Source organism: Ahaetulla prasina, chromosome 3 (assembly GCF_028640845.1).
Source record: "Ahaetulla prasina isolate Xishuangbanna chromosome 3, ASM2864084v1, whole genome shotgun sequence".
Taxonomy (NCBI): domain Eukaryota; kingdom Metazoa; phylum Chordata; class Lepidosauria; order Squamata; family Colubridae; genus Ahaetulla; species Ahaetulla prasina.
Window position 1 is genome coordinate 3,312,619 of NC_080541.1, and position 23,191 is coordinate 3,335,809.

At 44.8% G+C, this 23,191-nt stretch overlaps 1 protein-coding gene across 6 annotated transcripts in view; it reads left to right on the forward strand.

Moving 5' to 3' along the window:
* Nucleotides 1–15,269, forward strand: part of TOP1MT (DNA topoisomerase I mitochondrial) — a 38,203-nt gene extending 22,934 nt beyond the window's left edge. For all 6 annotated transcript variants that reach the window (XM_058174377.1, XM_058174376.1, XM_058174375.1 and 3 more), the window contains 6 exons: nt 1,792–1,860; nt 3,667–3,781; nt 7,141–7,268; nt 10,907–11,001; nt 12,920–13,069; nt 15,055–15,269. In XM_058174377.1, coding sequence (XP_058030360.1) covers nt 1,792–1,860; nt 3,667–3,781; nt 7,141–7,268; nt 10,907–11,001; nt 12,920–13,069; nt 15,055–15,157 — 660 coding nt within the window. In that variant the 3' untranslated portion in view covers nt 15,158–15,269. The remainder of the gene's footprint in view (nt 1–1,791; nt 1,861–3,666; nt 3,782–7,140; nt 7,269–10,906; nt 11,002–12,919; nt 13,070–15,054) is intronic.
* Nucleotides 15,270–23,191: the final 7,922 nt, after the last annotated feature.

Consider the following 23,191-nt stretch of genomic DNA (forward strand, 5'->3'; position numbering starts at 1 on the left):
CTAGGACTTTGGCAGAGCTGCAGAGGCAACTGATCTGAGGTTCCTGACACCAGTTCATAGAATTGAACACATAATTTCAAAAGAAACTTTCCCACCACCCAAATTCTTGTACTTTGCAATGGCAACACAACAGAGGTATTCGGAATCTGTTGCATACCAGGACTGACCTGGATAGTTCGTTCAAAACATTGCAAAAACCTTCTTCTCTTGTAAAGCCTTCAAAGCCCAGAGTAGATTAGAGAAAGATGTAGTTGCCTGAAGACATTTGATGCCATCACCTGGACTACTGTATTGCATTGTATTATGACATTCTATTTATTTGGAATTGTACATAACTTAGAGCAGTGATGGCGAAACTTTTCGGCACCGACAGTCCAAACTGGAATGTAAGTGCATGTGCGCCAGAGCGCTGGAGACCTGAAAACCAGGTGGCCAGCGCATGCATGTAACAAATAACAGGTGGCTGGTGTGAGCATACGCACAGGCCAGCCGATCTGCGGGTTTCCGGCGCTCTGTGCATGCGAAGACCAGCTGGCCGGCGCGCATGCGCACGCCGTAAACCAAAAGAGAAGCTGGCAACGGTGTGCGTTCCCACAGGGCTCTGTGTACCACAGATTTGCCAGCTCGAGAATCCAAATAAAACTCCCCTTTCATTCTGTTTCCGAAAAATCTTACCGTTTATTGAGTATACGCCATGGTAATGTCGAAGCAAAACTAACTCTGAGGTTCCCAGACACCAGTTCATAGAATTGAACAATAATTTCCCCAGCCCAACCCCACAACCTCTCACGTCATCCATGGAAACAAGTTGTTATGGGAACTGTCTGCTTCAACTCGACGCCTGGTAAGATGTCCTTGAAAAGGTTTCAGGCTCTCACGGTCTTCGGCGGAATTGTGGGGGTTTCATTTCTCCAATATAACCTGTTCTAAAGCAAAACTTTCCCCCCCTTACTCTAATGGCAAGTTGAAAAGAGGAGGCATGTAGCTGCCAAAGTTTCATACCTGACATGTTGACCCCCGCCCCCCCCCGAAAGAGGAATGGATCTGGAAATATGCATATAGAAATGGATTAGGATTTTAATTACCTGCCCTGTTTCCCCGAAAATAAGACCCAACCAGAAAATAAGTCCTAGCATGATTTTTCAGGATGCTCGTAATATAAGCCCTACCCCCAAAATAAGCCCCGGTTAAGATTATCAACCTGATGGGTGCATTTAGTATCGTATTTCTCCCAAAAGAAGACCTAACCAGAAAATAAGCCCTAATGTGTCTTTTGGAGCAAAAATTTAATATAAGACTTATATTATTTATTTTATTATTTCTTATTTTCGGAGAAACACGGTAATCTTCCCCCCCCCATCACCTGTGTTGTTCAGTGTATCCAGAATGGAATTTCTTTATCATCTTAGCTTCTCTAACATTGTTCGTAGCTACCCATTGTGCCTCCGCAAGGGGGTATCCTTTCCACCTTACTCGATATTGCAGCTTTCCTCTACAATATCTAGAATCCAAAGTTGAAGATCTCTTCTCCAGAGGACACATGCCTGTTTTTTATGGGGCCTCCATCAAGATGGAACTGATCCGCAATTTTCTGAATTCACTGTTGCAACATCTGCCCTTGGTTTGACTTCCAGCCAGGTGGCCTCCAACAGCTGATGATCTTGGATCTCCTTCCCTCTTACCCCAAGTCTCTCTCTCAGATCTTGGCAGGCCCTGATGCTTTGTCCACAGTGGTGTTTAAATGCTGTGAATTCTTTGAGGGCCTTACTGTGAGATCTGTCTTTGCTCCAGGTGTTCAAGAACTTGCAGCTGTTCATGGAGGAGAAAGAACCTGGAGACAACCTCTTCGATAAGCTTTCTGTAAGTGCACGTTGACTTGTCAAGAGTTTTTTTCCAGCACATCCGACCAGCACACTAAACGAACTTTCAGCAGGATTCAAATTTTACATATAAGAAACTTCTTTATATACAATGTTCAGCATGCAAAATCGGGAAGACAGAAGCAATATTCATTAGAAGGAAGTCATTACAGAGTAGAGAGATACAGAGGCAAATATATTGTACAGAGGCTCCCATTACAGAGGCCAAAACCAATTCTTATATACAGTTCAGCAAGCCTAAGCCACGCTCAGACTCCAAACTGTCTCTTACGGCCCCATGCAAAGCAATACTATGTTTCAGTTTCCAAACAGTCCCCATTGGCTGACCTGTTGCCTATTCCAGTCTATGAATATTCACACTTTGACATAATTGAATTTTGTACTGCGGACTGTCTTCCTTATTTTCCTACTGAGAGTACATTTGTATTCTCCCACTTCATTAGGTTTGGGGGAGGGAGGGGAAGGGGATGGAGGCCCATCACTGAATCCAGGATATGATGATGTGAAATTATTTGATGACTCAGTTTGCTTAAGCAAGTGAGGATCTAACTCGGAGTCACAAAGGTGTGTTTTTTTCCCCAAGAAGCAACTGGACTTCCTTGTTTTTTTCTTTGAAGACGTTTCGCTGTTGATCCAAGAAGCTTCTTCAGCTCTGACTGGATGGTGGAGACTGGAGAATAATGGGGATGTAGCGTATATAGTTTGCCGTTCTGCCGTGGAAGAAGATAAAGATTAAACATAATTATGTAGAATAGGTGTTGTTTTTTTTTAATATCTTCCGTTTGCATTTCAATTCAAAGTCTCATGATCTCCTAGTCCAAGGGTCCGTGAAAATGCAAGTAGAAAAAAATAGGAACCACCTTTGGTGGGAAGGTAACAGCTTTCCGTGCGCCTTTGGCGTTGAGTCATGCCGGCCACATGACCACGGAGATGTCTTTGGACAGTGCTGGCTCTTCGGCTTTGAAACGGAGATGAGCACCGCCCCCTAGAGTCGGGAACGACTAGCACATATTTATTTATTTATTTATTTTTTCGATTTTTATACCGCCCTTCTCCCGAAGGACTCAGGGCGGTATACAGCCAAGTAAAAATACAGTATATACAGATTAAAAGAAATTAAAAGAAAACATATTATATTGTGGCCGAAAATTTAAAACAGTTTAAAATCTTAAAATATAAATAACCCCAATAAAAATTTTAATCCAGTCCCGCTTGAATGAATAGGTGCGTTTTCAGCTCACGGCGAAAAGTCCGAAGATCAGGTACTTGACGTAAACCAGGGGGAAGTTCATTCCAAAGCGTAGGAGCTCCAACAGAGAAGGCCCTTCCCCTGGGGGCCGCCAACCGATATTGCTTGGCGGACGGCACCCTGAGAAGACCCTCTCTGTGTGAGCGTACGGGTCGGTGGGTTGTGCGAGGGTAACCTTTACCTTTTTTAAGACTTCTGGACTTAACTCCTAGAATTCCCCAGCCAGCCATCCCAAGTCTTAATGTTGCCAAGTTTGGAGACCCCCTGTCCTAGTCCATATGGCAGAAGTAGCTTTCATTACCACCACAAAATTCTTTAATAAGCTTTCTCTTGGATTAAAAATGATGGGAAGAGGATTAATGCCAATCCTACAGTTACCTTTTAGGGAGAAAGGAATTATTTTTGAGTTGCACGAAAAATAGGGGTATTCCTGAGTTAAATTCCTACCTGTGCCTTCCTGAAATTGAAACCTCTTACCTGGGCCACTATTTTTTCCTGCTCCTCTTCTCTAACTTTACTCCCCACTTGCCTTTCCAGACAACAACGCTGAACAAACATCTCCAGGATCTGATGGATGGGTTGACAGCAAAGGTCTTCCGGACTTACAATGCGTCCATCACGCTGCAGGAACAGCTCGAAGCACTGACCAATGGTAAATCAAATGGACGCACCACCGTTTAAGCTGTTCGGCTTTGGGGCCTCTGTTAACGCTAGCAGAATTTTTCAGCGCCTTTGGAGAACTTTTTTTTTTTATATAAATAATTTTTATTTCCATTTTCCAACATCATATTTATGTACAAACTATTATCCATCATTAATCCTTAATTTTTATTTATTGCTGATTCAGGCCTGCCCGACTGCCACTTCCTTTCTTCACAACCTCCCTCTACCCTCTACTACTTTCCCAACCTTCATCTCCTTCACTTTACTACTTCCTCTCCTCCTTCTCCACTCCTCCCTTCTTCCACCCTATTTAACCTTCTTATTCCCCTCCTCCTTCTCTACTCTTTCCTACCTACTTTCTTCCCTCCTTCTACTCCTCTCTCCTTTTCTTTCTGAAATGGCAGTCGAGCATCCCCAATATCATTTTAAATTTTAATTTCATATCTTCAAAAATTACTGTACATTAATAATCAATCCATGTATCATTTCCCCCCCTTTCCCCCCTCCCCCCCCAGACTTCCCAGAGCAAATACCGGGTATTATGACCAACAATCACAAGCTAAAGTATACAAAATATACATAACCTCCCACCTTTAAAAATTTAAAACTTTAGATCCCCTCACAATAAAAATAAAGAGATAGGAAAGAATAATAAAAAGAAAAAAAGAAAAGAAACAATACCAACTTCACATATTACTACTTCTTACAGTCCATTTTTAAAATTAATCCACCTTCTCAAATTCAATTTCCCCCCCCCACTTGTATATTCCTTCAAATTTCATAAATCCATCCATCCATTTCTCAAATTACAGTCCATCTTCTCGAACTCAAATTTTCATCACTTATATATTTCTTCAATTGCCATAACATTTAATGTCTGTTCTTCTTACAGTCCATTTTAAAAATTCTTACAGTCAATTTTAAAAATGCCTTTGGAGAACTTTTGATGGGACAAATTTTGGGGATGGGGCAGATAAATGGATTCACATTCCAAGTGGTAACGAGATGGCTCAGTGGTTTAATGATGCTGGAGATTACTGCGTGGCGGGGTGAACTCCCGTCACTCAACTTCAGCTTCTCTCCACCTAGCACATGGATGGCTAACTTTTTTGCCATTGTGTGCCGGGGTGTGTGTGTGTGTGTGTGTGGTGCGCATACGCGTGCCCGCATCCATAATTCTATGCGCCCCTGACTCCCCCACTCCTGGCACGGGATGACGTTTTTTGCTGTCTCCAGCCTCCAGAGACTCCTAGAAGGGCTCTGGAGGCTGGAGACAGCAAAAAAGTCACTTCCTGTCCAACCAGAAGTTGGCAAAAGGGCAGTTTCTGGCCTCTGGAGGGCCTGGTGAGGGGGGGGAAGGCTGTTTTCGCCCTCCCAAGACTCATAGAGAGGCTCTGGAGCCAGGTGAGAGAGAAAAATGGGCCTTCCCCACCACCCTCCAGGCCCTCCGGAGGCAGGAAACAGCGTGTTTCCCTACTTCTGGTGGGCTCGAAAAATCAGCTGACTGATATGGCATGTGTGCAGTAGGTTCCCCATCATGGACCTAGCAGTCCGAGAGCATGTTCTATGCGAGTAGAGAAATAGGTGCCACTTGGGTGGGAAGATGAGTTGGTGCTCTGTGCAGGCAGGCAGATTTCTGCCAGCTTTGAACCTTCCCGGTTGCGACATCCATTTTTGAGGTGGCTCCGGTGGAGGGAGGTGGCCTGGGTTAATGTTATGGGAAGAGCCACTTGTCTTTCTGGTGCGAAGCCAGGTTGCCCACCAGCGGTGCACTAAGGGAAGTAGACTTGTAGAAATTGCAGCTACATCCTAGTCAGTTCATTGGCACTTGGTCTTCTGATGCTAAGAGGAAGGGAATTGGCTTGTCCTTTCAATTGGGTAAGTAAGTGTGAGGGGGGGAGAGCTTTAAAAAATAGTTAATTGGGTTTTTTTTAAGGAGTTTTATTTTTTTTTTAGATATAGCAATTTAAAGTTAAGGAAGTTTTAAATTTAGCTGCTTTTATCTAAAAATTTAAATAAAATATAATAAAATAAAATATTTGTGCAGCTTTCTGGGATTTGGTGTGTTTCTGTAGTGTTTCACTCTAACTACACAAACACACGAAATGTCACAAAGCTGTATGTGGCATATTGTGTGTGTGTGTGTGTGAGTCAGTTGTGTTGTGTGGTGCGTGTGTAAAGTGTGAAAGTTGGTTTTTGAGCTTTTTGTGGCTGTGTGAGGTTCTTGCTTGTTGCAGGGGCCATTTTGGGTGAAGTGCAGCTGCTTTTACATTATGTGTGCGTCAGTTGTGTTGTGTTATGTTGTGTTGTGTGTGTGTAAAGTGTGAAAGTTGGTTTTTGAGCTTTTTCTTTTTACATTTATATCCCGCCCTTCTCCGAAGACTCAGGGCGGATTACACTATGTTAAGCAATAGTCTTCATCCATTTGTATATTATATACAAAGTCAACTTATTGCCCCCAACAATCTGGGTCCTCATTTTACCTACCTTATAAAGGATGGAAGGCTGAGTCAACCTTGGGCCTGGTGGGGCTTGAACCTGCAGTAATTGCAGGCAGCTGCTGTTAATAACAGACTGTATTAGCAGTCTGAGCCACAGAGGCCCCTCTGAGCCACAGAGGCATTGACCACTCTGTTGCTGAAGTCATATTTTCTGCAATCAAGTTTGGAGTGGTTTACCTTGAGTTTTTATCTATTATTTGCTCGTGTATTGTTATGGGTTTTTTTTTGGTTTTTTTTACATTTATATCCCGCCCTTCTCCGAAGACTCAGGGCGGCTTACAGTGTGTAAGGCAATAGTCTCATTCTATTTGTATATTTACAAAGTCAACTTATTGCCCCCCCCCCAACAATCTGGGTCCTCATTTTACCTACCTTATAAAGGATGGAAGGCTGAGTCAACCTTGGGCCTGGTGGGACTTGAACCTGCAGTAATTGCAGGCAGCTGTGTTTTAATAACAGACTGTTATTATTATTTTTGTGGCTGTGTGAGGTTCCTGCTTGCTGCAGGGGCCGTTTTGAGTGAAGTGCAGCTGCTTTTACATTGTGTGTGAGTCAGTTGTGTGTAAAGTGTGAAAGTTGGTTTTTGGTACCTCTTATTGTTTTGTGTACTTAGTTTATTATTTTTATTATTTATTGTTATTGGCCACGGTCACCTGACTACCAAGCCACACCCACCAATTAAGCTACGCCCACAGAACCAGTAGGGAAAATTTTTAGATTTCACCCCTGGTCTAGGGCTTCCTGCTTAAGCTAGTTGTGGCACTATAAGATCTCCAAGGTCCCTTCAACTCTGTTATTCTGATGATCTTGAGCCCTTGAGCTAATTTCCCACATATTGTACCCACAGAGAAGGACAGTCTGGCTGCTAAGCTCCTCTCCTACAACCGAGCCAACCGAGCAGTGGCCGTTTTGTGCAACCATCAGCGGGCGACTCCAAAGACCTACGAGAAGTCCATGAAGAACCTCCAGGCAAAGGTGAGGCAGTAATAAAAGAGGGGATGGAGAGACACATGCATTTTGCTGGAGACTTCTAGGTGGTTATGTCGTGTCCCACTCCTCCTCTGACGGCCGGGTCGGGGAAGTCCGTATCAAGCGTGCCTCTGCAGCTCTGCCAAAGTCCTATCAGAGTCCTCAGGACAAGCAGGAATCCAAAGTGTGACTTCAGCAATCCAGATTAGACTTTGCCTGACTCAGAGAATGCCAGAAAGCAGATCCTTTATATAGGCCATGGGGTGTGGCTCCATGATTCAGCACTTATCCAGGCCTGCCCCTCCCTTCCTTTTGCTGACGTCGCCTCTCCATTCTCCGGAAGCGTGGATCTCTCCAGCCTCCAGCTGTTGGTAATACCAGCTCATGACTGGCTTCATATTCCTCAGGCTCAAATGCTGTGGGGGAGGGGTTTAGTTGCTCCGTTTGCCTGGGCATGGTGCCAGGACTAGGGGCTGAAGGCATGTCAGGCCCTTCATCTTGCTCGGCCTGTCCGGGCATGGTGCCAGGACTGGGGGCTGGAGGCATGCCAGGACATTCGTCTTGCTTGGCTGTACACCGCTCTGAGTCCTTCGGGAGAAGGGCGGTATAAAAATCTAATAAAATAAATAAAAAATAAAAAAATTGCTCAGACTGTCAGGGCATGGTGCCAGGACTGGGGGCTGGAGGCATGCCAGGACATTCTCCTGTACTATCAGTGTCTGGCAGGAGATGAGAAGGACCCGGCTGCGGAGTGGGGGGCGAGCGAGGCACAACAGGTTAATTTGTGGCCGGTGTTAAGAAAGAAAAGATTTCTTGCGGTTTTCTTTGCTACTTTATAATCGCCGGCAACCTGTGGTGTTGGGATTGTCGTCCTCTCCTCTTCCTCCTTCTCCTCCTCCCTGCAAACTTCTAGCAGAGGATGTTGGAGCTGATCAAGTGTCGGACAGCAGGAATGAGGAGAAGACAAGCTAGACAGCAGGAAGGAAGGAAGGGGCCACCTTGATTTCCTGCATAGAATTTTCTTGAATCTGAAGGTTAGAAGGATTTTTTTAAATTATTATTATTTATTAGATTCCTATACCGCCCTTCTCCCGAAGGACTCAGGGCAGTGTACAGCCAGAATAAAAACACAAACAATATACTGTTAAGAACAAAATTAAAAAACTTATTATACAGTTGGCCGAAACTTTAAAACCTTTAAAAATCTAAAAACCCGATTAAAATTCATATAAAATTTAGAAATATAAAATTTAGAATTTAAAATATAACAAAACTTAGGCCAGCCCCGCGTGAATAAATAAATACGTTTTCAATTCGCGGCGAAAGGTCCGAAGGTCAGGTATTTGGCGTAAACCAGGGGGAAGTTCGTTCCAGAGGGTAGGAGCCCCCACAGAGAAGGATCTTCCCCTGGGGGCCGCCAGCCGACATAGTTTGGCGGACGGCACCCTGAGAAGTCCCTCTCTGTGTGAGCGTACGGGTCGGTGGGAGGCATGTGGTAACAGTAGGCGGTCCCGTAAGTACCCAGGTCCCAAGCCATGGAGCGCTTTAAAGGTGGTAACCAAAACCTTAAAGTGCACCCGAAAGACCACAGGCAGCCAGTGCAGTCTGCGCAGGAGTGGTGTTACATGGGAGCTCCACTCTATCACACTCTATCACCCGTGCAGCTGCATTCTGGACTAACTGAAGCCTCTGGATGCTCTTCATGGAGATCTTCTAATCCAGACATCTGCCTGGGCAGGAATCTTCACACCATCTTACACAATCTTTGCTCGAAAAATACAGACGGTCAAATTCTGGTCCCAGTTGTGGTCATAGGTCAAGGACTACCTGTGCCAGGAATGGAGACCTCACTTCTCCATCAGGCAGACCACTCCAATGATTTATAGCTATCGAGGCCAGGAAATTCCTTACTTTGAGTTCAAAACTCCCTCTGAGATATTGCAACTCACCGGTTCTTCTCCTGCCCTTGGGCATTAGGAGATGAGTGGGGTCCTTGGTGCTTCCTGAGCTTGTTTGGTTTTCCTGCAGACGTTTCCAAACTAAGTAACATTATCAATGCTAGAGTGGGTTTGCAGGGAGGAGGAGGGGGAGAGGAGGAGGAGGAGGACTGTGAGGTCCTCGGTGCTCTCTGAGCTTGGTTGTTTTCTTGCAGATGTTTCATTATCAAACTAGGTAACATTGTCAGTGCTAGAGTAGGTTTGCAGGGAAAGGGACGAGGAGGGGAGGAGGAGGAGGAGGAGGAGGACTGTGAGGTCCTCGGTGCTCTCTGAGCTTGGTTGTTCTCTTGCAGACGTTTCATTACCAAACTAGGTAACATCATCAGTGCTAGAAGGGAGGGAGGTTTGTGGAGTGGAGGACGATGACAACAAGGACGACAACTTGGTGTCCTTGATACTCTCTTGAGTTTGGTTCTTTGCTTGCGGATGCTTCATTTACCCAACTAGGGAACATCATCAGTGCTACGAACATCCTCATTAACCCTGATGATGTTCCCTAGCTGGGTCATGAAACGTCTGCAAGAAAAACCAGAGAGCACCAAGGACGCCGCCATTCAACCCTGAGCTACCGAGAGTTGGATTGTCTCTTCTGTTGATTATTAGGAGAATAAATCCTCACACTCTTCCCTGGAGTAGCCTTTCAAGTTTTAGGAAGACTGTTCACAAGTCTCTGCGTAGATTTTGCTTTTGGTGTAAAAGGTACCTGGTTCAGTGGTGAAATTCTGCTGGTTCTGTTTGGCTTCGGCGCACTGATAGCGGCAGCAGCGCAAGGCTCTGCCCACCCACCCAGACGTTGTTACTTCCTGGTTTTAACCAGGAAGTGACCTGTTTTTTTAACTTCTGTGCATGCGCAGAAGGCTTTGCGCATGTACAGAGGGTCAAAAATAGGACCTGACGATGGTGCGTGCACGCACTTCCGAAACGGTAGGGAAGGTAAGTAGATTTCACCCCTGACCTGGTTTCTTGAAGTTTCATAGCCTCTCATCATCTGTGTTGCACTTCTCTGCACTCTTTCCATTTTCCGATGAAGCTGTTGTGACCCAGGCCCAAGTAGGTAGTAGGAAACCCAGTCTGGGAAAACAAACAAACAAACTTTATTCGAACAGCTGAGAATTACTTCATTCCCAGCGTAGTCCAAACTCAATTAAAGCAAATTCCTCCCAACACAAATTCCTCAGTCCTATCACCAGCCTTGGTCCAATTCGGCAAACTGCCAAAGGCCTTTCTTGGCAAACGTTCAGAAGACACCGATACAAAATAAATGCAAGAAGACAAAGCTATATCAACGTTGTTTTCCGGCAAAGATCCCAAACGCCGTTGCTGGTCTTTTAAGCCTTATGGGAGGGGCCAATCATCCCTTGGCCTTACTCCTGAGTTGTCCTCTCTGCTTGAGCTGCTCTTGCCTTCTGGCAGCTCTTCCCATGCGTGCATTACGAACAGGCTCCTCCTGTTCCTCTGCCTCACTACTATCAGTCTCTGGAGGCTCTGGAGTCTGCACATCACTCCCCGATGGCCCTGGCCCCACCTCAGCCTCATCGCTGTCCGACTCCATTGCCACCACAACAGAAGCCTTCATCTTTGGAGACTTCTCTTTGCTTGCACAGGAGTGGAGGGCTCCGTCTTGACTTACTCATCTTGTGTTTCCAGATAGACGCCAGAAAGGACCAGCTGGCTGATGCAAAAGTGGGGCTGAGAAAAGCCAGGGCGGAACACAAATGCAAGAAGGAGGCCAAATCAAGAGCGTGAGTGAAAATCTTGGTTCTTTTTAGCCCGGGGTCTTTAATCTCAGCGAAGGCCGTCTCTCTTTATTCTCATTGAAAGTCAGGTAAGATATACGTCCATGTCAGCTGGTTCGGTCTAATGGTCAAAGCACCAGGCTAGAAACCAGGAGACGGTGAGTTCTAGTCCTGCCTTAGGCATGAAAGACGACTGGGTGACTTTGGACCAATCATCAGAAGACAGTGAATTCTAGTTTCACCTTAGGCATAAAAGCCAACTTGGTGACTTTGTGCCGATCACCAGGAGGCAGTGAGTTCTAGTCCTGCCTTAGGCATGAAAGCAGCTGGGTGACTTTGGACCAATCATCAGAAGACAGTGAATTCTAGTTTCACCTTAGGCATAAAAGCCAACTTGGTGACTTTGTGCTGATCACCAGGAGGCAGTGAGTTCTAGTCCCTCCTTAGGCACAAAAGCTGGCTGTGTGATTTTTTTGGCCAGTCACCAGGAGACTGTGAGTTCTAGTCCTGCCTTAGGCATAAAAGCTGGCTTGGTGACTTTGTGTCAATCACCAGGAGGCAGTGAGTTCTAGTCCTGCCTTAGGCAAGAAAGCCAGCTGGGTGACTTTGGACCAATCACCAGGAGATGGTGAGTTCTAGTCCTGTCTTAGGTATGAAAGCAGCTGGATGACTTTGGACCAATCATCAGGAGGCAGTGAATTCTAGTTTCACCTTAGGCATAAAAGCCAACTTGGTGACTTTGTGCTGATCACTAGGAGGCAGTGAGTTCTAGTCCTGCCTTAGGCATGAAAGTAGCTGGGTGACTTTGGACCAATCACCAGGAGGCAGTGAGTTCTAGTCCCTCCTTAGGCACAAAAGCTGGCTGTGTGATTTTTTTGGCCAGTCACCAGGAGACTGTGAGTTCTAGTCCTGCTTTAGGCATAAAAGCTGGCTTGGTGACTTTGTGCTAGTCACCAGGAGGCAGTAAGTTCTAGTCCTGCCTTAGGCATGAAAGCCAGCTGGGTGACTTGCCAATTACCAGGAGACGGTGAGCTCTTGTTCCACCCAAGACGTAAAATCTGGCTGCATAACTTTGAGCCAGTCACTCTCTCTTAGCTCATATAGTCCAACTCGGGCAATAAGTCAATTCTGATCACAACCATAAGTGGATCAATACTGATTGATCCGACAAAAAGCAAACACTGCAATTGTGGGAGGAAAGGGTAGAGGAAAAAATAGATGTATATATATGCATGTATTTGCGGGAATGCTGACTTGGAGCCTCAAAGTATTAAAACAGTGGGAGTCAACCTGGTTCCTCCCGCCCACTAGTGGGCATTCCAGTTTTCATGGTGGGCGGTAGGGGTTTTGTCCGATACTGAAGCACTTTCCTTTTTTTTTAATTTAATTGACTTTTTAAAAAATTTTCATAGCATTATTTAAAAACATTTTCATTAGGTTTTCATGAAATTCCCCGCGACAATTTAAATTTCTGAAAATATGCTGTTTGTATCACCCGCGCATAAGTTTAGTTCACGTTACGTAAGTGAAACTAAATGGCGCTATCGTGCGACCGCAAACAAAAGAGCCTCGTCCCAGAATAGCTCGCGCATCTCCCCCCCACACACACCACCCAGCTGTAACAGACAAGCAGAGCGTGTAGCCGGCGCTCCCCCCCAACCCCCGATCCACGAGAGAGGCGTGCGCAGACGACGATACATGGCGCATTACTGTGGAACCGGTGGGCGGTTAGAAAATTCTACTACTAACAGAGATACAAAAGTGGGCGGTAGGTATAAAAAGGCCGACTACCCCTGTATTAAAATATAATTATAAAATAATTCCCCATGTTGGCTGTGGAATTCCGGAGCTTGAAGCCCATCCACTTTGAAGTGGTCAAGGCTGAGAAACACTTTCATAGGCGACGTCTCTGTTTTTGAAACAGTGCCGTAGAAAAGAAAAAGAAACTGGTGAAGAAGATCGAAGAACAGCTGGCGAAGCTGAAATTCCAGGCCACCGACAAAGAGGAAAACAAGCAGATCGCTCTGGGCACCTCGAAGTTGAATTACCTGGACCCCCGCATCACTGTGGCCTGGTGGGTGAAGGGCAGCTAGATGGGGGTTTTCGAGCAAAGCTGGCTGAGGGACTCTGGGAGTTGAAGTCCACAAGTCTTAAAGGGACCAAGGTTGGAGACCCCTGTTTAGAGGGAGGGTGAAGGACAGGAAGTTGTAGGAGAAGGATCTGAGGGCAGAGTCAAGATAGGATTTAGGCTGGAATCCCTGCGTAGTCACAAAGTCCAACCTCCCTTGAATTCCATTGTACCAGGCTAGGTAACCTCATCAAAGCAGTAGATATAGTTTCAGTCTCCTGCAGTGATGACGTTGGCTGGTCTACTAACGAAACACCTCAACAAAAACAATGAAGTTTGAAGAACATCAAAAATAGGAATAGACTTATATAGCTCTTCACAGTGCTTTTACATCCCTCTCTAAGCGGTTTACAGAGTCACCCCAACAATCTGGGTTCTCATTTTACCGACCTTGGAAGGATGAGTCAACCTTGAGCCGGTTAGAATTGAATTCTTGGCAATGAGCAGAGTTAGCCTGTAATACTACATTCTCACCACTACGCCTTCCTTCCTTCCTTCCTCCCTCCCTCCCTCCCTCGCACTAAGACTTAAATACCACTTCACAGGGCTTTATGGCCCTCTAAGTGGTTTACAGAGTCAGCCTCTTGCCCCCAACAATTTTGGCCCTCATGTTCCCTACCTCGGAAGAATGGAAGGCTGAGTCAACCTTGAGCCTGGTGGGATTTGAACTGGCAAATTGCCGGCAGTTAGCAGAAGGAGCCTGCAGTGCTGCACTCTAACCACTGCGCCACCAAGAAGTTCAACCATAAGCTTCATATACTCTCAACTTTGGGGGGGCTGCAGTTGATATTATCTAACACATTTTGATAAGACGCAGCTATCTGCTAGAGAGAGTTAGCTACCGTAATATTTCTTGGTTACTATATAATCCAGGTATGTCAAACTCAAGGCCCGGGGGCTGGATCTGGCCTACGAAGCGTTTAGATCTGGCCTGGAGGGCTGTCCTGGAAACGGCAAAGGACCAGCCCGCGATGCCTCTGCCAGTGAAAATGGAAGCCGTCGCAGCCAAAAACGGCGCATGCAAGGCCACAGGCAGCTCTCCTGAGCTTTGTTTTCACTGGCAGAGGATTGCAGGTGGTCGTTGCAGCCAAAAACGGAGCTTGGGAGCCCATTTTCACTGGCAGAGCACTCAGGCCACCACAGGCAACCCCCAACATGAGTGATACAGTGGTGAAATCCAATTTTTTTTTTACTACCGGTTCTGTGGGCATGGCTTGGTGTGCTTGGTGGATGTGGCAGAGGTAGGATACTGCAAAATCTCCTTTCGTACCCCACTTCAGGGGAAGGATACTGCAAAACCCCCATTCCCTCCCCACTCTTGGGGGAAGGATATTGCAAAATCTTTATTCCCACCCCACTCTGGGGCAAGCCAGAGGTGGTATTTGCCGGTTCTCCGAACTACTCAGAATTTTCGCTGCCGGTTCTCTGAACTGCTCAAAATTTCTGCTACCGGTTCTCCAGAACCTGTAAGAACCTGCTGGATTTCACGGCGTCTCCCTCCCGAGGTCAAACACAACCCTGATGCAGCCTTCAATGAAATCGAGTTTGACACCCCTGATATAACCTAAGAAATGGTGGGACAATTGCAAAAGATTTGTGGGATTTGGTCTATCTACGTAGGAGAATGAATGGCAGCATCCAGGGGTGGAGTCAAAAGAGGAATCGGCCTAGAATCCCCATGTAGCCACGAACAAAATCCAACCTCCCTTGGATTCAGTCAAACCTTATCTAAATCCTAGCCATCCTGACTGAACTGGAGTCTTGCTTAAAATAGAAATGCCCGTCTTGCACTTCTATTTTAAGATTTATTTAATTTAATTAATTAATTTATTTATTTACGATCCCGTTAATGATCCTTTAATTGCCTCCTCCAGTTCTGCTTTGATGCTGATGTGTGTCCTTCCTTCTCTTCCTGCATTCCTTGACTCTAGGTGCAAACGGTTTGACGTGCCCATCGAGAAGGTTTACAACAAAACTCAGCGCGAGAAGTTTGCGTGGGCCATTGCGATGGCGGATGAAGATTTTGTATTCTAAAGGGATCTAGGCTACTCCCGGCTTGTTGTGGGTCACTCGTTGGCATGTATTGTGTGCCTTTGCTAGCACGGAGGGCCGTTTTGCAGACATAAAATACATACCTAAAGGAGAATGGAGAGCCTGTGGTTTCTCTTTTTGCGTAAATTTGTTCTGTTTTATTTGTTGATGAGTAGTATTGGTTCTCCATCCTGGTCTGGAGAGGATGCTGGACTGCTCAGAAGAAGAATAGTTCTGGAACAGGATCGGGCAGCGTTCTCTTGGCCTTCTCTTCTAGGTTTCTCAGGGATGGTCGTAGTATGAGGAGATCCAACCGTCTTGAACTAAATCCATCAGTTTCTTTCTCCAAGACTTTTAGGAAAAGCTACTTCTGAATGGAAAGTTAGGTTGGATAATATTGTGTTGCAAAACTCAACTTCTTGAGTTCTTGTTCAATGCTGTTCTGCGGAGGCCAAGTTCTTGATGCCCTTGAGATATGGTGGACCACCAACGCAAAAGACAGGAGCTAAAGATCCTTGGAACAATTTGTTATATCTAGAGGATCTCTAGTTCAGGGAAAGATGTGTCACTATCATGTTCCCTTGACCCATTCAACGTTGTCTTCTAATACTTTGAGGAGATACATGGGACCAAGGAAAGAAAAGAGACTTTCATATGCCATTTGGTGCATTTTCTAACTTTTCTCCTTCTTGGGTGCTCCTCACCACCTTTATTCCTCACCCTTTAGTGAGGAATCTCAAACATTAGCTAGAACCAGTCGAGTGCCTTCCTTTGGGAGAGAAGACACAGAGGAAGATCCCTTCATCCTTGGCTGTGGGCATCGTGAAGAAGTGCCTTCAAAAATCTGGATCAGAAGAAATGGGTAACTCAAGACTGTTCCTACACACGGTTTTGGCACCCTCATTAATGAGAAGTTAAATTTGTCACCGAGTATTTGTCGTAGTAATTGTGCAAAGTTATCCCAGCCAAGAAAGAGCTGCAGATGTTACCGCGAAGAAAGTCTTGGCGGTAAACATCTACAATTCATAGCCAGTTTATGATGGTTTGGTTTGGTCAACGGTCTGGCAAATGCTAGACTTCAAAACCAATGAGGGACTCAACGTCTACACCAAGGGTTAGACAAACTTTTATCCCAGCATGGCTCAGGAATTCTGGGAGTTGAAGTCCACAGATTGTAAAGGGGCAATAGTTGCTCACCCGTAGTCTAGACCAGCGGTCTCCAACCTTGGCAACTTTAAGCCCGGCGGACTTCAACTCCCAGAATTCTCCAACCAGCCGGTTGGAGAATTCTGGGAGTTGAAGTCCGCCAGGCTTAAAGTTGCCAAGGTTGGAGACCCCTGGTCTAGACTGCCAACATATTGAGTGATTAATTCCAGAGTGTCTTTCTGGAGCCATTAGTAGGTGGAAGAACATCAATTCCTTGCAGAATTAATATTCTGGTTCATTTAATGAGTGCAAGTTGCTAATCTTCCCACAAAAAATGATGACGGTGGTAATTCTAGGCTTAAAATGTTTGTTTCAATGCCACAGACTAACCATTCATCGGTTTTACTTGTGGACACACACATATTTCAATTCTATTTCCTTAAACAATTAAACAATGCACTACCAGACACTAGTTTCATCCCAAAACCCCCAAAACTTTAACTTAAGACTGTCTACTGTTGACCTCACCCCATTCCTAAGAGGTCTGTAAGGGGCGTGCATAAGCGCACCAGCGTGCCTACCGTCCCTGTCCTAATGTTCCCTTTAATTATATTCATTTTATGTATTCAATTCATGCTTACCGTATATACTCGAGTATAAGCCGACCCGAATATAAGCCGAGGTACCTAATTTTACCACAAAAAACTGGGAAAAACTATTGACTCGAGTATAAGCCTAGGGTGGGAAATGAGGCAGCTACTGGTCAATGTAAAAAATAAAGATAGAGCCAAGTAAAATAACATGAATATTTATTTGAATATTTATTTTTATACTTGATACTTAAATCTTGTTTGTTTGGATAATGCTTGCAGCTGCCTTCCAAAAGTAGGAAGAGGCTTCTATTAATTAAATACAGTTAATATACTCACCTGCTGTATTATAAATAGATTTCACCTTTTGTCATAGTAAAATAGAGTTTGGTGGCAACTTCTTCAGTAGTTTTTGAAAGCTTTCAGATACAAACAAATGTCTCCCAATGCAATGTACTTTATGTCTTGTAAGGAATTTAGACTTTGTACCTACCTACCAGGCATAATTCCTACGAGATATAATAAAAATAGTCGGTTTGGTCTAAAGGGTACCATGCTAGAAAGCCAGAGACCATGAGTTCTGACCTTGGGCTAATCATACTCCTTCAGCTCCGCTTTCACCGTTCGGCTGGACTGGGACCGGCTTGGCTCGGGTCCGCGCGGCGGGGCGGGGGAGCCGCCAGCCTTCTCGGCTGAGGGAGGGAGGGTTTCCCCGACATGCCGAGCGCCGCTCCGCTTTCACCGTTCGGCTGGACTGGGACCGGCTTGGCTCGGGTCCGCAGTAACTCCCGCCAGGCTGTGCCGCGAGGAAACCATTTAAAAGCCCAGCTTCTGAAGCACGGAGGGAGAAGAAAGAAAGCCCTGGCGGTGCAGTGAGAGGGCGGGGCGGGGGAGCCGCCAGCCTTCTCGGCCGACGCTTTCACCGTTCGGCTGGACTGGGACCGGCTTGGCTCGGGTCCGCGCGGCGGGGCGGGGGAGCCGCCAGCCTTCTCGGCTGAGGGAGGGAGGGTTTCCCCGACATGCCGGGCGCCGCTCCGCTTTCACCGTTCGGCTGGACTGGGACCGGCTTGGCTCGGGTGCGCGCAACTGCTCAGCCTTGGGCAAATCCGCGGACGATCTCGCCGCCTCTTTGGCGTCTCCTGTGCGGGGTTCCAAGTACATCGAGACTCGAGTATAAGCCGAGGTACCTAATTTTACCACAAAAACTGGGAAAACTATTGACTCGAGTATATACGGTATATATATTATCTAATAAGTACTCGACAAATTAAATAAATAGTTAAATAAAAATAAATTCAGCCCTTGAGGTTGGTGCCATTGGTGATGAAAAGTATTCTTAGATCTAACCATTTCTAGAGTCGCCTTCAGTTCCTTCAAAACATTCAAAAACACTTATTGGATGTTTTTCTGAGAACAAGGTAATTGGCGTTCATTAAAGTAATATTTGTTTTGTAAGAAATGGGCTGATAATAAAAATGGAAAGAATTCGCTCCAGAATCAATTTGCTTACTTGGTAAAGCGTAAAGGGGAAAAAAAATCAATTTTTTCTAGTTCAGTGGCCATCTAAGCCATTATAGGAATGAATGCTGCTGATTTTTTTTTTTTATTTGCATTTATATCCCGCCCTTCTCCAAAGACTCAGGGCGGCTTACACTATGTCAAGCAATAGTCTTCATCCATTTGTATATTATATACAAAATTGGGGATGATGGGCACTTGTATCCAAGACAGAAGGGGAGTCATTTTGGGAATATCATATTTAAGAGTTTAAGCCAGGGGTCGGTCTGCAAACTTGGCTCTTTTAAGACTTGTGGACTTCAACTCCCAGAGGAACTCTGGGAGTTGAAGTCCACAAGTCTTAAAAGAGCCAAGTTTGCAGACCTCTGGCTTAAACTGACAGCCAGCTTTGTTTGGGATTTTGGCTGAATGCACCAGAGTCCAGTAAAGGAAGCGGCTAAGAGGTTTGCTTATTAAAATAAAACTTTGCACCGTTCAATATTTGAATATCTTATTTCTATCACTTTGTGAAACAAGCAGCGTGGAAATGTTTCAGACCACGGAATTTGCACTTTTACCCATAGACCTAATATGTCAGAATATTTTCATACGAAATTGCCACTGCAGTAATTTCATCATCATGTGTATTGATTTCTGTTCTTTATACAACGGGAATAACAAAAAAAGAGATTGATTTCTGTTCTAATATACATCATGCGTTCTAGGTTGAAAGAAAGATGTAACACAATACTGTTTTTTGCTCCTGTTTTCCCAGAAACTCTGTTCAGTTGGTTTTACTCGATCCCAATTCTAGGGCCTTTATTTTTTAAAAAAAAATTATTTTGGTTTTTAAAGAAGTGTACACTGTCCCTGGTCAGTTTTTAAAGACTGTGTCTTTCTTTTGGCTTGTTCAACAGAGGATCTATCTATAAATGTATTTTCTGAGATCAATCGCAGGACAAAGAGTTTTTCCTTGGATTACCCCATTTTTCTAATTTTTTTTTGCAACCAATTAAAATGGTGTTTGAAAAGATATGTGTGGTTTCTTAGTTTTTTTATTATTATTATTATTATTATTATTATTATTATTATTATTATTATTATTATTATTATTATTATTATTATTATTATTATTATTTAAATTTTTATACCGCCTTCTCCAAAGACTCAGGACGGCTTACACTATGTCAAGCAATAGTCTTCATCCATTTGTATATTATATACAAAATTGGGGATGATGGGCACTTGTATCCAAGACAGAAGGGGAGTCATTTTGGGAATATCATATTTAAGAGTTTAAGCCAGGGTGGTTCAAACTTGGCTCTTTTAAGACTTGTGGACTTCAACTCCCAGAGGAACTCTGGGAGTTAAAGTCCACAAGTCTTAAAAGAGCCAAGTTTGCAGACCTCTAGCTTAAACTGACAGCCAGCTTTGTTTGGGATTTTGGTTGAATGCACCAGAGTCCAGTAAAGGAAGCAGCTAAGAGGTTTGCTTATTAAAATAAAACTTTGCACCGTTTAATATTTGAATATCTTATTTCTATCACTTTGTGAAACAAGCAGTGTGGAAATGTTTCAGACCACGGAATTTGCACTTTTACCCATAGAACTAATATGTCAGAATATTTTCATACGAAATTGCCACCACAATAATTTCATCATCATGTGTATTGATTTCTGTTCTTTATACAACGGGAATAACAAAAAAAGAGATTGATTTCTGTTCTAATATACATCATGCGTTCTAGGTTGAAGAAAGATGTAACACAATACTGTTTTTTGCTCCTGTTTTCCCAGAAACTCTGTTCAGTTGGTTTTACTCGATCCCAATTCTAGGGCCTTTATTTTTTTAAAAAAAATTATTTTGGTTTTTAAAGAAGTGTACACTGTCCCTGGTCAGTTTTTAAAGACTGTGTCTTTCTTTTGGCTTGTTCAACAGAGGATCTATCTATAAATGTATTTTCTGAGATCAATCGCAAGACAAAGAGTTTTTCCTTGGATTACCCCATTTTTCTAATTTTTTTTTGCAACCAATTAAAATGGTGTTTGAAAAGATATGTGTGGTTTCTTAGTTTTTTTATTATTATTATTATTATTATTATTATTATTATTATTATTATTATTATTATTATTATTATTATTATTATTATTATTTAAATTTTTATACCGCCCTTCTCCCGAAGGACTCAGGGCAGTTTACAGCCATAATAAAACAACAGCAATATACACATAAAACCATAGTTTAAAAAACTTATTATACAAATGGCCGAATTAAAACATTTAGAATAAAACCCCAAATTTTAAAATGTTAAAACATTAAAACTAATTAAAATCCTATTAAAATCCTATGCCAGTCCTGCGCGAACAAACAAATAGGTCTTCAGCTCTCGGCGGAAAGTCCGAAGGTCTGGCAGTTGCCGAAGTCCAGGGGGAAGTTCGTTCCAAAGGGTGGGAGCCCCCACAGAGAAGGCCCTCCCCCTGGGGGCCACTAGCCGACACTGCTTGGCGGACGGCACCCTAAGGAATCCCTCTCTGTGCGAGCGTACAGGTCGGTGGGAGGCATTCGGTAACAGCAGGCGGTCCCGTAAGTACCCTGGCCCTAAGCCATGGAGCACTTTAAAGGTAGTCACCAACACCTTGAATTGCACCCGAAAGGCCACAGGTAGCCAGTGCAGACTGCGCAGGAGAGGTGTTACATGGGAGCAACGTGTGGCTCCCACTATCACCCGCGCAGCTGCATTCTGAACCAACTGGAGCCTCCGGGTGCTCTTCAAGGGGAGCCCGATGTAGAGAGCATTACAGTAGTCCAAGCGAGAGATAACCAGAGCATGAGTGACCGTGCATAAGGTAACCCGGTCGAGGAAGGGGCGCAACTGGCGAACCAGGCGAACCTGGTAAAAAGCCCTCCTGGCGACGGTCGTCAAATGTTTCTCCTTGATGTGATGCAGCCTCTCACCACAGGAGGGCGTGTGTCTTCGCAGCGTCTTGAGGTTGTTCGGTAGCATTCACGGAGAAAGGTGCACAGGTCAAAAGCAACCAGGTGTTAGTCACCTGGTTGTGTGAACTTGCCCAATATGACGGCAAGAATGCAAGAAAAGGGAAGGAAGGAAGGAAAAATGGTGAGAGAGAAGGAAAGGGAAGGAACAAGAGGAAGAAAGGAAGAGGGAGGGAGGAAGGAAGGATAAATGGTGAGGGTGAAAGGAAGAGGAGAAGGGACAATAGGAAGAGGGAGGGAGGGTGGAAGGAGGGAAGAAGCAGCAAAAGAAGGAAGGAAGGATGAGGGAGGTCTGGAATTTAAGGGAAAGAAAAGGAAGGGAGGAAAGGGAAGGAAAGAAGAAAAAGGAGGAAGGGAGGGAGGTCTGGCGTTTGAGAGGAAGGAAGGAAAATGGGAAGAAGGGTGGACTGAAGGGAGGAAGGAAAGAAGATGGGAAGGAAGGAAGAATATGGTGAGGGAGGAAAGAAAGAAGGATAAATATGAGGGAAGGGAAGGGACAACAAGAAGAAAGGGAGAGGGAGGGAGAATGGAAGCAAAAGAAAGAAGGAAGGGTGAGGGAGGTCTGGAATTTAAGAGAAAGAAAAGGGAAGGGAAGGGAAGGAAGGAGAGGGAAGGGGGGAAGTTGAGCTTAAGGAAGGGAGGAGGGAGAAGGAAAGGGAAGGAAAGAAGGATAAATGGTGAGAGGGAAGGAAAGGGAAGGAACAAGAAAGGAAGAGGGAGAGAGGAAGGAAGGAACAGGAAGGGTAAAAGGAAGAGAAGAGAAGGGAAGGAACAATAGGAAGAGGGAGGGAGGGAGGAAGAAAGGAAGGAAGGAGGGAAGTCTGGAATTTAAGGGGGGAAAACTGAAGGAAGGGAAGGAGGGAGGGAGGTCTGGAGTTTGAGCAGAAGGAAGGAAAATAGGAAGGGTGGAAGGAAGGGAGGAAGATGGGAGGGAATGATGAAGATGGTGAGGGAGGGAGGGAGGAAGATGGTGAGGGAGGCAAGGATAAATGTGAGGAAAGGAAAGGGAAGGAACGACAGGAAAAAGGGAGGGCGAAAGGAAGCAAAAGAGGGAAGAAAGGGTGAGGGAGGTCTGGAATTTAGGAGAAAGGAAGAGAAGAAAGGGAAGGAAGGAAAGGGAAGAGAGGGATGGAAGTTGCGCTTAAGAGGAAGGGCGGGAGAGAGGGGAAGGAAGGAAGGAAGAAGGAAGGAAAGTGAAAGTGAAAGGAGGAAGGAAGGAACAAAGGAAGGGAAAAGAAGAAAGAAAACTACACAAGCAACCAAGTAGGGGGTATATAATGTTAAGAAAAGTACCAACTCTTGATTTAGAACCATTCATTTCGTGACTGAAGTTACAACATTCCACACACTAAACAACCATCCCAGCAATTCCACAGTCGCACAATCAGCCTTCAGTTGCTTGGCAACCAGCGTGTATTTCTGGCAGAGTAATTTTGGTGATGGTAAGGTCATTCCCACGATTTCACATTCTGGAAGAGGCCTGCCCAAAATGCCAAGGAGTAGAAATTCCACTCCGACGGCAATGCTCTCCAGAATGAGTTCGGAACGGGCTGTCATTCTTAATTGTATGGTTGATTTAATCTTCTCAGATTAATCGTTACTACTTCTTCCTCCCATGTCACTGTGCAATTACAAGGACGGGATGAATTGCATCCTTCCAGGGTGTGAGCTGCTCCTTATCCGGAGGGAATGTGGTTCTACCAACTCAATCCAATTTGAACCTTTTCCGGCCCTCTGTAGATTCTCCACCTTCACCCTGACCCCATTGGACATCTCTCCCATGAGATTCTTCTCAAAAAACCAACTGTTG